Here is a 14341-nt window from a genome sequence, read left to right on the forward strand (position 1 = left end):
AATGCAAATGAAATCCTCTGGTTTTTCTTCATATGCTGCTTTTGAGTTCACCAGTTAAAACTGAAGCATTCATAATGCAAGTTTTTGGCCAGACTAGATGAACATATTGCAGCTACATCATGTCTCATCTTCTTTGGGCCACTGACCAGCACACTGACATTTGATTCCTTGCACTCGGATAGAATATCTGCAGAAGACACAAATAAAACGTGTTCTGTCGGCTCACCACTGCAGGTATAAATACAGGACCTTTAAATTTTATGCAATGGATTACTTACTCTTTAAATTAGGCCTTTTACCATAATGCACTTCAGTTGCTTCTGTGAATGATTGATGTGGAACACTTTCTAGTTCTCTATCTACCATGTAATGCCATGATTCTGTTGCTGGAGTTGCCGTGGGAGTTGGGGTTTCTGTGGTTTGAATCTGCCTTGTAATCCTCTTATATTGTTTTTTGTTCCAAAGAAAAGAAATAGTTGCTGTAATCATCACAGACACACACAAAAACACTAAACTGATTGTTGATGTTGCAGCCTGTGAATATATCTGGTTACTGTTGTGATCAATAGGGTATATGTAGTATCGATGAACCAGTGCAAGCAGAAGAAGAAAAATAACGAAGGAGGATGAGATGATTGCTCCAAGCCAGAGCCAGCTGTTTGGGCCTAAAACTGATGTAATTGGCTGTTCTAAATCACTTCCTTTAAAGAAAATGCTCCTGGGAAGTTTCTGGTTGTCTGTAGAGGGGCTTCTGTCCCTGGTAATGTAGGCTACTATTTGTAACTGCAATCGGGAAGCATCCTGAGAAGTTCCGGATAATGGGAGGATGAAGTCCAACATTGAGAGGTCAGCTGATTTCTTGAAAACAGCCACAAGGAGTAATCTTGGTATCTTATGATTCATGTTTGAAAGATAAATGAGTTCCCTGATGATTGATATGAAAGGTGTAACACCGCTACCTCCGCTCACCATTACTAGTGCTTGGCTCCTACGATTTGGCATGATAGTTTCGATTGGTTAGTAGTGGAAAGATATAAGGTAGTAGCAAGCAAATTATAATGATTGATTATGAGGGAACCTTAAATATGTGTTCGGTGCAGGTGAATAGGGGCCTTCTATGGAGACTTCCAGACGATCTGCTGGTGTTGGAGATGAAAGAATTTCGTAAAGCTTCTTAGACCAACTTCCTTCACACTTGACAACAACGCTGAGCTGATCAGGATCCGTCTTGTGGTTTGATGTAACTGTGAATGGATGCCACTGTAGCTTCGAGACATTCTTTACATTGATGAAGATAATGCTTGACGGGTTGTAAGTTAGCCCTGATGGAGGAAGAGGTAAAAATGTCAAATTAGTATTTGCAGTCCAAGAATCATGTTATAAAACTGTTTGTTAACGTACTTGAATCTTTTGCGAAGTTGAGTTCTATTGCATTACAAGGTAAGGTGCGAGCGGAGATCAAGCTAACTCTTTGTTGAGACTGCAAGAACCTTAGGAGCCGGTCAATGAGGAAGAGGTAGAACCCGGGGAGCATGATGCAAGAATAAGAAAAGCTGACATGGAAAATGAAGAAAAGGATGAAAACAAGGTACAGATGATGGGTGTAAAAGAAGAGCTCGAACAACTTTCTCCTGACAGGAGACTGGCTCGTGATCCAAATAGCTATTCCAGATAGTAATGCTACTTCTCCCGCCACATTCGATGGCCCAACTTTATCCCATTTCAGCACCTGTAAGTTGTCAAAATCATTGCTAAATCTTGTTTCTATGTTTCACCGTGTAATTTATAATATACCTCCGAAATCTGATGTGTAGATGCCCAAAATACCACGAAGCACAGACCGTGCGCTGTGAAGAGTGCCAAAGCAGTATGGCCAAGCCAAATGTGGTACTTGATGGAGGATTCCGATGTAAGGCCAACTTGTCTCAAGATTGAAGATCCACGTGCCACCGGGAAGAAGAGGAAAGCCAAGCATATGTTCCCGACCAGGCCAAGCAGGAGAGCAACACTTTCTAGCCTTACTTCCCACCTATTTTCATCCAACAGGTCAGCATCTCTTTTCTGATTTGTGTAAAATTGCAATAATTAGAATTCGAGAAGATAAAACCATCTTACACTGACTCCTCCATCTTCGAAGCAGATTCTTTACTGATATTCTTGAACATTTGATACATATAGGCAGAAATCGACCATACCAAGAGCGACACAAAAGCTACCAGAAAGAACACTTCTATCCCGGAAACAATACCAAGAGGGCCCTTCACAATAACTGGCTGACTCAACGAGGTACGATATGAATGCTTTCTGTTAATAAAGTTCTGCATAAATAGGTGTCTACGTGTTTGTGCATATGCTCGTGTGGTTTAATTTTATGGTATAGAATCACACCTCTCTGCAGTATCATCGCCGTACTTATCCAAATGAAGGTATAGACATCCCAAAATAGCGATAAACAGGATCGGGAAAGTGTAGATTAGAATATTAGCACCTGAATATGTGTAGTTGAGGAATTTTAGTAACAGAAAACACATTATTGTCAAGAACTAAGAACTTGCACCTCCGAAACACACATGGATGAATAGAAAGAATCGAACCTTTTTGTCCAAAATAAGTCGAATCTGTTTTCGCTCGAATATTAGGCAACCAGTGAAGCCAGAATAGATTTGTGGGCATCATTATCCAGATCATAATGTACCCTAGGAGGATCACCAGCATCAATAGCTTTATTGCAAGTTGAATGCTGTTACTATTAATTTGCCATGTTTTAGTGGCCATTTTTCTTACAATGTTGTTATGGAACATGTTCTTTCTAATTCTATGCTCCTCTTAAATACACATTTTGCCAAGATACCTCTTTTTGTCCGTCTAAGTTGAAATTAAAACTTAACTGTTGATTTCATCGACTGTTGATCTGGTTGGTTGTAAGATTAAGACAATGCAATGCATCACAGCCCTTTCTTCCCCATTTTGCATTTGTGGGCTCCATGCATCATCTTCTATTCTAAAATACTCCATGTTGTATGTAGATGCAGACTGTATAGTATTACTTTATTAACACAAATTTGACATGAAGCAGCAAATATGAAAGTGAAACCAGGAAATTCTCAAGGAACAAACCAACAAATGCATGAGACAAATCAGAAGAACAACACTTGATTCAAATCTTCACCAGTTGAAGCTGATAGACTCAAAATGCAGCTTCTTAGCCAAACCAGATGCACATATCTTCGCCACATCATGCCTCATACTCTCCGGCCCGCAAACCAGCACTCCCACGTCGGATTCCTCGCGATCCAACAGTATTTCTGCCAACCATATCGATCGATCGATCAAAAGTTTCAAAAGCTTATATCTTTTCAGCCAAAAGAAAAAAATACATACGCTTAAGATCAGGCCGCGTGCCAAAATGCACATTTGTGGACTCGACAAGCGACTGAAGGGGAAGGCTCTCGACTTCTTCATGGTATGAACTGCACAACCACGAAGAAGGTGATGTTGTAGGTGTTGGGAGATCCACATTCTCAACTTGCTTCACCACTACAGCAGATGTTGTCTTCTTTTGCCACAAGATAATGCCACTGCTCGCAACAAATACCGACAGGCAGACAAGGAACATGTCCCAAAGAATCTTGTAGCTGTAATGGTAGTTCTCCCCTTTCTTCTCGACCGGATAGATATGGTAACGAGTCACGAATCCTAACATGATCAAGAACATGACAAAGGAAGATGAGATTATCGCGCCGAGGCATAGCCAGCTATTCGTACCAAGAGCTGCAGATATCGGAATATCCGATGGACATGGCTTGAATAGTTTCGTCTTGATTTGCTTCTTGGCATCCTCCAGAGGCTGTTCTTGCTCCCGAGTAACGTATGCTTCTATCTGCAGTTTGAATTTGGACGTGTCGATTGGAGCTCCAGAAAGGGGGAGTAAGAGATCAAGCGTGGCTAGATCGGTTGTGTTCTTGAAGATGGCAACGAGCAGGACGTTCGGAACCTCTGCATTCGATAATGTACTTCTGAACACAATCTCGCGTATGATTGAGATCAAAGGAGTGATCCCGCTTCCTCCGCAAATCATTATCAACGACTCATGGCTACAAAAAGATATTAACCTCATCGATCAGCATGTATCAAGCGATTAAGAGCTGAGGAGAGTGTATCGATGCAATGAAGTTACCTAAGGAAATGCGACGATGGCGATCCATAAGGCCCTTCGATTGATACTTGGAGATGATCCTTTGAAGAAGAAAGTTGTTCGTGAAGCTTTCGTGTCCAACCTCCGAGACTTTTGATCATAACGCTGAGTTTGTCCCTCTCCAAGCTACTGCTGGAAATTATCGTAAACGGATGCCATTGAAGCTTGCATACACTCGGAACATGGATGAACAACGTACTCGTTGGATTATAAGACAGCTCTGTAAGGAAAGGAAAGGAAATTCGAAGAATTGTTTTTCGTTAGCTTTGAATTGAAAGAGAGAGTCAAGTCTTGGTTATAGTTGCTCACTCACCCGGATTCTTCGCGAAGGTCATTTCCATGGAGCCGTTGGGTAAAAGGCTCGTCGAGAGCAGCCTGACCCTCTGTCTCGACTGTAGGAATCTTAGATACCGATCGATGAGGAAGAGGAAGATGCCGGGAAGGATCATGCAGAGGTAGGTGACGCCGACGTGAAGCATGTAGAAGAACACATACACAATGTAGAGATGGTGAGTGTAAAAGAAGAGTTCGAACATTTTCCTACGGACGCGGTACAAGCTCGTTAGCCACATCGCGAGGGACAGCGCGAATGCGATGACTCCAGCGACGTTGGATAGGTATGTACTGCTCCATTGGAGCATCTGCAATGAGAATGGTTTCTTAATAGACATTGGAAATGGAAGTCGAGACGAATGTAAGAAAAGAGCATTGGCGTACCAGGTACATTTGATGAGTCATGGACCACCAGTAGACGATGAATCCGATACTATGGGCAACAAAAAGAAATGTCGAAATGTGGCCAAGCCAGATGTGATACTTGATGCTCGACTCGGATGTGAGGCCAAACAAAGGCAAGATAGACGATCCTCGTGTCACCGGGAAAAACAGAAAAGCCCAGCAGGTGTTTCCGATGTATCCGAGCCTCAGGGCGACGCTACGGAACTTTGCTTGCCACCTACAACAAATGTTAGGACGAGTTGTTAATGGTAATGATCGATCCTTTCTTTACAAAAACAGGCGATTTTAACAAATTTGAGGTCTTAGAATTACTGATGCTTACACTTTTTCGCCAGGAGTGTGCATGTGAAGGTGCTTATAGCTAACATACAAGTAATTTCCGAGGGACCAGATCAGAAGAGCTATGAACATGGCTGCAAATGTGAGCTCGACAACGCTTACGATTCCCAGCGGCGCCATTACAGCAGCTGGACGTCTCAGGGTACGGTAGAAGCTATTACCACTGCAATAAGGAATTAGAATTCATCGATGCTTATGAACTGTTATTCTCAAAGTGTCATTAGGACAAAACAGTAGTTAGAAAAGGCCAAACCTCAGGGTATTCGATTTCTTGTGAAGATGCAGATAAACACATCCCAATGTGGCAAGAAGGATTATTGGAAAACTGAAGAGAAGGAGATTTGTACCTGTAGCATGGAATTTAAGCAGTAAACGGGCTAAAGAATTTGTGTATAATACCGACGCTAAAACAAGAAACGAATGAATTTACCTTGTTCTCTGAAGTATGTCGTGTTGAGCCTTTGATTCAACTTGGGTGTCCATGAATCCTTGTACATCTTAGTAGGCAGCATAATCCATACGAAAATGTAACCTACAAACAGTAACAAGAAGAAGATCTGCCACACTGCCCGGAATTTCATCTTCGATTTTCTAACAATGCTAAGAAGATCTCCTGCTCTTCTTCCCAAGTTTTCTTGTACTCAACATGTACTGTGCAATGAGTCCCTTACACATACACACATATATATAGATAGATATGGATAATGTGAATCCATAGATGCTCTGAAGTACTCGATAAGCAGAGACACATAGTCACTTGTTATAAAATATATCAAAGTCAAAAGCTCCCGTCTCCTTCAGGTTACCTCTTGCGCTCTGGAGGAGCCGCGTGGTGTCTAATTAACCGGCGTAAGTTACAACAAGAAGCTTAAAAAGTGAAGTAATGTTCAAAGTTAGATAGTGTTTATTACCAATCCAGCATTGTCCAAACTCTATGAATTACTAATGTACATACATTCCTTTCCTTCGATCCAGCTTCAAAGTCAAAGTGTTACTACTACTCATTTCATTATAGTACATCTATTGCCATAGTACCATGCAAGTACAGTTGACTTGTGGCTTCACTCATGGCAGTACATATTAGTATACCTCAGCAGCTGATTATGGATGTATACATTATTCCCCTTGTCAATTATGCTATGTCAAGTAGTCCTGCTCTATTCGAATATTCGTTGTCTGTAAATATTATGCTTTTTTCTGTTTCCATAGGCAAATATGTATACAGGACATTTGTATTTTCACGAACACATCCCATCACATGTATATTTTTGTCGATAGAAACAATTAACAAGAATTTGCCACAACTATACAAATACATAGTTTTTGAGGTTCTAAGATGTAGTTATCTTCCTTAACTGGTCTTACAACTAGACAGATACTATCGCATATTCTTTAGCCGAAAGTTGAGGTTCTAACCTAAACGTAGTAGTATATGATACGCGAAGCCTATGAAGGGAATATCTTTATAAGCTACATGAGATGAAATAACACAATCTTGAAATGAAGAACTTAAGATGTGTGCTGTTACTCAAACTAAAAAAGATCGATTAATTTTTGTATAATAGGGTCTATCATTAGAAACAGGTATTTTACAAGATAAGAAAGATTTTTACAAACAAATTAGGACATAGATGAACTGATGAGAAATATGCTCTCTTGCTAAATAAATACTAAGAAAACAAAGGCATGTAAAGGAAATCAAATCTAAGATGAGAAATTTGTTTCTTACATGTATCTTAGAACTAGAATTTCAAATCCAATGCCAAGAAATGTTGCGATTGATATCCCAAATATCCTGACAAGAATACCTGGTACAACAATGGAGCTCCAGCCTTTTGCAGTGGCCATTGCACAAGCTGTTGTAAGGCCACTGATGTTTGCATTCGACGCTATTAAGATTAGCTTCTGATCAATCCTAAGTAGCTTTCCTAGGCCAAGTACTATGATAAGATGAACTGTGACTTGGACTAGAGCAAATAAGAAAATACTGGGAGTTGTGTTGATTATGTTCCAGAGGCTGCCACTGGCGCCAAGAACAGCAAAGAACACCTGTTTGCAAGAGAATTGAGTCACCATGGAAGATTATAATTTCCATATTATTAGAACATATACTAAGGCATTTGATTATCTGCATTATTACTATGGAAAAAGCATCACCAGCAGGTGCCAAGTGCCGGAAGTAACTTGAGAACAACGTTGCTAAAACGACGACAATTGCTGTAATTATAGGTAGTTCACCTCCTTGAATTGCAAATATTTTGGAGAGGGAAGTTCCAGCTTTGCACATAGTGAAGAATACAGCAAGTGCAGCACCAATCTGTAATACAGATTTGCTCCTGTTGAACTCCAGAAGATTCAATGAATTTGCTGCATCAAATAGCTTCACTGGTTAGGAAAAGGAAATTTAAACACGAAAAACCACAAATTTTGATAGATCCTTGAAATTTCACATACCTGCAGATGGTTTTGCAGGTTCTGAAGGTATTTATGAGGCCAAGGCGAATAAGAGAATAGAGTAGAGAGCACTAATGACATTGTCTGCTGCTACACCCGCAGCAAAGACTGAGGGAGAAACTTGGAGTGCACCACATATTGCAACATAATTGATTGCTGCACGGCTCAAGATGGAGATTTATATATATATATATATATATATATATATAACAACGTTTGTGTAAGGTAGAGTGAGGAATGAAGTGAACTTAAGTAGAGGAAGAAAGAAACAAAAAAAAAAAAGGAGAAAAAATGCCAGGTGAAAACGCGAGGAAGAAGAGAAAGAAGAAAGAAAAGGACGGAGAGACGTGAAGAAGAGAGCACCGTCGCAATAAATATAAAATAATTAGTAAATATAAAATATAAATTGTTCACGTTAATACGAGAATTTATGTAAATATAATTGGTAATTAATTAGAAAATATATCAATAAAAATAATTATAATATAAAAAATAATATAAAATAAAATTAAAATAATAAATAATTTAATTATAATTAAAATTTAAAAAATTATAAATTATAAAATTTAAAATAAAATTAAAATATATCATTATATTTAAAGAAACTAAAAAGTAGGGTAGCGTAGGGTAGGGTAGCTAACCTGATCCTAACAAGAAGGCCAAGAACAAAGAACCCGAAGTCTGTACCACTTGTCGCAAATCAGCTTTATAGAGCAGCAATGGTATCGTTAATGGCAGCAGATACTTGAACACAATCGAGTACGCCGGCGCCTCATTCGGAATTATCCCCAAATTGCTCGCCGCAAGCCCCACCAAAATACTCACTAGTGGTGCACTAACCATACTCCCAATTTTTGTCTTCTCCGACGACCTAATTCAATTTCAATTCACTCTATCAAATATCAATGTCATTGCCATCCCAATGCCAATGCCAATTATACAGATCGATATAATACTTATGTACTTGTCGAATTTAATTTGTTGCATATAACCAATTCAATGACCTACTAAACCCTAATTCTGAAACGTGAAGCTTAATTACGTGTAAGCGCTCAACTCAAGCAAGGGCAGTGAAGTGAAGCAGAGGAAAATATATTTCGATTAATACATAATTACCAGAGACCAAAGCTGCCGGTAGCCATGAGAGCGGTCCATACGCCCCAGTGATCGTCCGTGGAAACCAATGGCGAGGCATTTAAATTAGATTTGAGCGTTGAGGAGACGTTGAAATGTCGGTTACCGTATAGTGGTAGACGACGAGCAGCATTTGAAGGAAGCCTGCGCGGGGACCTTCCGCCATCGCCGACTCTATTCGTACGGCGCGGAGAAGAATACGAAGACGACGATGACGATGAAGAAGATGGTGATTAGGGGAAGCACAGCCGGCAGAGCAGAGGCAGCCATGGCCATGGGAGGGGAGCAATGAAAAGCTTTTTGGATTTTGGTCTTATTTTTAAAAAATAATTTTATTTGAGTTGAGCATAAAAATAAAAAAATAAGAACAATTTGAATGTGATATGAGTTTTATAAATATGAATTAACAAAAATAGTAAATAATAATATTTATTATTTTTTCTTTATTTATTTACTACATTAATAAATAATACTAGTATTTTGTTATTTATATTTTATTTATATAAAACAATAATATTTATAATTCACGTAAAAATTAGGAACATTTGAATGTAATATAAGAAAGTAAAAATTAGGAACATTTGAATGTAATATAAGAAAGTAATTAAATGGTACATATGATTAACCCAATTTCAATTCAAATTCAAAAGTCAAAATCCACGTAATAGCACACCCGACGCGATCATGTGCTAATTCTAATCTTAACTAATAATATTTTGATACAACATTTTATTGAAAAAAACAACAAATTTTTTATCAAGACCCAATAAATTGTAAAGAGTAGTGAGTTGAGAAGATTAAAAACATTAAATAACTAAAAATCAGTTACATTAAAAACATTAGCAATTCTTTATTTATTTATTTTATTAAAAAAATATTTAAAATATTTTATGTCCTGTATAAATATTGTGTAATTTAATTTTTATTTTGAATCAAATATCACATATAGTGGGCATGTACAGTTATTTCCAAAAAAAAATTATTATTAAAAATCCAAATTAGAAATCCAAAACACACCCCCTGAGCAAATCTAAATTGTTGTTTCTTATAAGAACAGAGTGCATGACATAGACATAGCTAGAGAAGTTGCATAGAAAGCAAAGCAAAGCAAAGCTGCAAACTCACATGAATCTGAGAACAGCTTTTCCAAAAGCAATGCCAAGAAATGTGGCAATGGCGATGCCAAATATGCCCGCAAGAATCCCAGGAATCACCATAGACTCCCATCCTTTGGCCGTCGCCATGCCGCCGGCTGTTGTCGGACCTCCCACGTTGGCGTTCGATGCAATCAGCAGTAATTTGAGGTCGAACCCCAACAACTTCCCCAATCCAAGAATCACTGCAAGATGAACTCCAATCTGGACTAGAGCAAACAGGAAGATGCTCGGCGCTGTATTCACCACGTTCCTAATGCTCCCGTTCGCCCCAATAACACCAAAGAATATCTGCTTCCCAACTCCATAAATAATTCATGAATTTTGGATCCAAACAAAGGTACATTTCTAAGTTAAAAAGATTTAATAAGTCTCTAAAATCAAGAACGGAAGCCATAGGTAAGGTTTTAACACACCACTAATGGTGATTTTGAGGCCCTAATTGAAATGAACACAATTTTTGCGAAACTATAATTATTATGATCAAGTGCCAATGTAAGTGGATGAGTGCTAACCTGCATTAAGATTAGCGCTACAGCTTCACCAGAGGGCGCAAGGTATGCAAACTGATTTGGGAAGACGGTTGCCAGAATGACAACGATAGCTGTGACAACGGGAAGATTGCCTCCTTGAATTCCGAAATATTTTGTAAGATAACTCCCGGTTTTGCATATAAAGAAGGATAGTGCAATGGCTGTGGCAGTCGGGAGAACTGGTAGCTTGCTGTTGAATTTCGACTCCTCATTGAGTCCTGTATCAGCCAAGTTCGAATCATTGACAATATTGAAAGTCTGGAATGTTCTAATGGCAGTAGAAGAGTACAGACACCTGTTGTTGACGAAGAGGGCTCAGCCGGAACTTTAGATGCCAAAGCAAACAGTGTGGCGAAATATACAGCACATATAACATTATCTGCAGCTAGGCCGGCGGCTAAGACTGAAGGCGAGACTTCAAGAGCATCAGATATGGCAACGTAATTGACAGCTACACGGTAGATTTGAATGTTAAGGTTTAAAGATCAAACACTACGTTTACTTATGTTTTCGGACTTTATAAAAAAGTGCCACATCCAAAGCTTCTTATTAATTTAAAAACACATCTAAACTTATCTTCATCCATGAGCAATGACAAGAACTCAATCTAGTCAAGAAGGCAGAAACAGATCAACGTGGAACATTATCTTGTTGTTTTTTTCAGTTAGACAAGAACAATGACAAGAACAATCTATCGGCTGCAAGTCAATGTCATAAATTAGTCATTCAAGTCCTATGATTTGATGGCATGTATGTGGACAAAAAGTAAGGCTATCTACTTTCGCATTACCTCCCCCGATATGCCTTCCCATCAGAGCAGCTGCAATTTTCCAAGCATCCGAACCGAGCGATCGCATAGGCACCACAAAGAAAGCCACAGCAGTGCCGACTGTTGTTGCAACTGTTGCATAACCGCGAAGTAGGAGAGGATGGATAAACCAAAGTGCGAAATTCGAATCCATATCTCAAGAACAGGGACAATGGCAGTGTAGAAAACTAAAAATGTATATTCGAAAATGTCTGTACCTGAGCCAACTAAGAAAGCTAATAGCAGCGCCCCCGTCGACTGTATAATTCGGCGCATATCAGCCCTGTAGAGCAGCAAAGGAACTGCCAATGGCAACAGAAACTCCAATACAACTTTGTAGGCCGGAGCTTCATTTGCTATGATTCCCAAATTACTGGCGGCGAGTCCTACCAGTGTACTCACCAATGCGCCGCTCAATGCGCTCCCAATTTTGGTTTTCTCCGACCTGTGTACAAAACAACCAACGATGGAATCAATCGATTAACCCTAATTTTACAGTTTTCCCTAAAATCAGAGAGTGTACTTACCAAATGCCGAATGCGCCGGTGGCGAAAAGAGCAGTCCAGGTGCCCCATTGATCCTCCGGAGAAATTATCGGAAAGCTCAATTGCGACCTGGTGATTACGCTTCGAGCTGAATCGCCGGAAGTCTCGAGGAGCCTTTTCGCGATGAGCGGAGTTAATGGCGAGGAGTTTTGAAATAACGGGCAACGGTTAGTCGGAATCTGAAAGTGGAAGGAAGTATGGGGATTCTGTGAAGTGAAGAAACGCCGCTGCGCCGGCGGCGGAAGGCAGTTGGTGGGGTGGAGGAGGAGGCTATTTACGGCCATTCGTAACACCTCCGGCGGCGCCGTTCAGTTTATCGGTGGAAAAAGATCTCGCAGTGCAGAGATTCAATCCTTGAAATCATGAAAATGATCACTTCTCTCCACATGTACTAATAAACAAACAGAATACGTTACGTCATATTCTTTATTTTGGCAATTATGCAAATAAATTAGTACCAAAATCTGCGAATTCGATGCTTCATTACAAATATACAAACACAATCAGACGAAAAACAACAGCAAAGAGATGCAAGAAAGATCAACCATTCTGCAAGTCCCATAAAAATTCAATCGTTAGATCAAGAAAAGACAGAGATGGGGTAATTGTAAATATACATCTCTTTCAGGCATATGCTGAAGGATTCTCAGTCACCGGAGCCCGCTTCGCCGCCGGATTGCTTCTGTTTTTTCGAATTGTTGGAGCCCTCTTCCTCCATGGCTCTTAACTTGTTCTTTATTGCAGCAATTTTAGCAGTTCGACTAGTTTGTCCGCTGCCAGAGGAAGAAAGGCCAGATCGGTGTCCTTCGCCGGCGTTCTTGTAAGAGTTCGCCGGTTGCTCGGCAGGGTATTTCTCGCTGGCAAGCCGGACGACTAAAGGGCGTCCAGACGCCATTCTCCCGTGCATCTTCTCCTTGGCTAGTATAGCTTCCTGCGTGCTCACTTTAAAACAGGAATCAGGAATTTATAATGCATCGAGAGATCAGAAAATGAGCAATTTACCTCTTTAGTGCTGAACTGGATGAAAGCATAGCCGCGTGGCTCACCACGTTTCGGGCCACGTGTGTGCCACAAGAAATCCTCGGATATTATCTTTCCGTAAGGGGAAAACATTTTAATCAGAGCAGCCCTGTGAAGATTTAAGGATAGATTTGGTTAAAAATGTGAATAACCAAAGTAATAGTATATGTTTTGCGAGAATTGTGTTGCCTTACTCGGATATTCTTAGATCGAGATTGCCAATGTATAGTCTGCTTTCTATCTTGTCGTCGCTGCTGCTATTGGAGTCCTGCAAAGAGAGTTTTCTGAACTTGATTATGGATCATAAACCTCGCGTCTGTAGTAGTGAGTGGAATCCGAAGATAAGAACCTTTTTCGATTTAGTTAAATATAATGAGGGCTCTTGTCGACATATCAATAAAATGAATAGAAAAGATAAAACAATGGAAACTACCATGGTATACTGGTTCAGAGTCCTGTTGATTATCAGTCAATCTGCAATAAAAATTCCAACATCAATCCTACATTGTTTAATCGATAATGGTTGAATATAAATCTAAACAGTTAACTAAAACTTAGCAACGAACATGAACACAGAATATTTGATGCTTAAAGATACTATACTTGCACCAACATTTTAAGAATCACATTTATCAATGATCAATGTTATAAACAAAATAAAGCACAGAGGTGTTCTTCCTAACCAAGGAAGTGGTCGAAAGCCTAATGTAAACACCATTAAAACCATGACAAATCCACCATGCCCTAGGTTTTCCAACAATCACAAATTTCTCATTCGATTTACGTATAACAGACATACAAATACTTTAAACTTCAGGCGACATAATTCACAAAAGCTCTATATTTCACAATTCAAATATCAGCAAAATTACCTGCAACTTTGGTCACCATCCGTGTCGTGCCTCTTCAATCTTCAACAGGAATTTCTTTAAGCTCAGATTTTCCACCTTATTTCAAGTTAACGATTGCAGCGTAACGCAGTCGCACCTCAACTGAAATACAGAAATGAGATTAAACCCTAGAGTCCCCCGAACAACTCCGAAAATGGAAGGCCGAAAAGAACGGCCAACATAGAAATAAAACGCCAAGAAAGTTTCACAGCTTCAAAGAGAGAGAGAGACCTACTACTGCGAGTACTGTCGACGGCAAACTTCCAATCCGATCAAAATCGTCGACGAATGTACTAGAGAAGGCAACGATTCTAGAGAAGTACAAATAGAGCGGCCACTGGTTCAAATTGCAGAAGTATGAAAATAGCCCAACTAAAGTATTAGGCCTAATAAGCCCAAACAGTCAGTCATACAAAACGCCATTAATTATTTTTATTATTATTTTTTTTTATATAGTCTTATTATATTTTTTAAATTTTAATTTTTCTTTAAAACCTTCCTACACCCTCAAAATTTTACCTGACTAATGGG

At 39.5% G+C, this 14341-nt stretch overlaps 2 protein-coding genes and 1 pseudogene across 9 annotated transcripts; all 3 read right to left on the reverse strand.

Moving 5' to 3' along the window:
• Nucleotides 1-47: 47 nt before the first annotated feature.
• LOC127259694 (ferric reduction oxidase 2-like) lies at nt 48-3037 on the reverse strand. Of its 2 annotated transcripts, XM_051287218.1 has the most exons (9): nt 2889-3037; nt 2595-2696; nt 2389-2488; nt 2116-2304; nt 1795-2029; nt 1402-1729; nt 1079-1322; nt 279-988; nt 48-187 (listed from the first exon to the last, which is right to left on the reverse strand). In XM_051287218.1, the coding sequence occupies exons 1-9, from the start codon at nt 3013-3015 to the stop codon at nt 48-50; spliced, it is 2175 nt and encodes a 724-aa protein (XP_051143175.1). In that variant the 5' UTR covers nt 3016-3037. The 2 variants fall into 2 exon arrangements, with proteins under 2 accessions (XP_051143175.1, XP_051143176.1); XM_051287219.1 differs by lacking the exon at nt 2889-3037 and having other exon boundaries at nt 2116-2338; nt 2405-2488; nt 2595-2802.
• On the reverse strand, nt 3024-12648 carry LOC127259692 (uncharacterized; annotated as a pseudogene).
• On the reverse strand, nt 12547-14176 carry LOC127259695 (uncharacterized). Of its 7 annotated transcripts, none has more exons than XM_051287221.1 (6): nt 14042-14176; nt 13793-13912; nt 13354-13394; nt 13115-13188; nt 12903-13029; nt 12547-12831 (listed from the first exon to the last, which is right to left on the reverse strand). In XM_051287221.1, exons 3-6 carry the CDS (start codon nt 13354-13356, stop codon nt 12547-12549), a joined length of 489 nt encoding a protein of 162 aa, XP_051143178.1. In that variant the 5' UTR covers nt 13357-13394; nt 13793-13912; nt 14042-14176. The 7 variants fall into 7 exon arrangements, with proteins under 7 accessions (XP_051143178.1, XP_051143182.1, XP_051143181.1 ...); XM_051287225.1 differs by having other exon boundaries at nt 13115-13204; XM_051287224.1 differs by having other exon boundaries at nt 13115-13236.
• Between the last annotated feature and the right edge of the window lie 165 nt (nt 14177-14341).

Source organism: Andrographis paniculata, unplaced genomic scaffold, assembly GCF_009805555.1.
Source record: "Andrographis paniculata isolate CXL003 unplaced genomic scaffold, ASM980555v1 Contig60END, whole genome shotgun sequence".
Taxonomy (NCBI): Eukaryota; Viridiplantae; Streptophyta; class Magnoliopsida; order Lamiales; family Acanthaceae; genus Andrographis; species Andrographis paniculata.

Excerpts from the sequence above, each read along its gene's own strand:
- LOC127259694 (XM_051287218.1), bottom strand. The coding sequence starts at position 3,015 with ATGGAGTATTTTAGAATAGAAGATGATGCATGGAGCCCACAAATGCAA. Across the intron at positions 2,305-2,388 it reads GGCGATGATACTGCAGAGAG|AAAGCATTCATATCGTACCT; the intron begins GTGTGATTCTAT and ends CTTTATTAACAG. Across the intron at positions 2,030-2,115 it reads TCGAAGATGGAGGAGTCAGT|GTGGGAAGTAAGGCTAGAAA; the intron begins GTAAGATGGTTT and ends GGATGAAAATAG.
- LOC127259695 (XM_051287221.1), bottom strand. Across the intron at positions 13,030-13,114 it reads CTCGATCTAAGAATATCCGA|GGCTGCTCTGATTAAAATGT; the intron begins GTAAGGCAACAC and ends AAATCTTCACAG. Across the intron at positions 12,832-12,902 it reads TCCAGTTCAGCACTAAAGAG|GAAGCTATACTAGCCAAGGA; the intron begins GTAAATTGCTCA and ends GTGAGCACGCAG.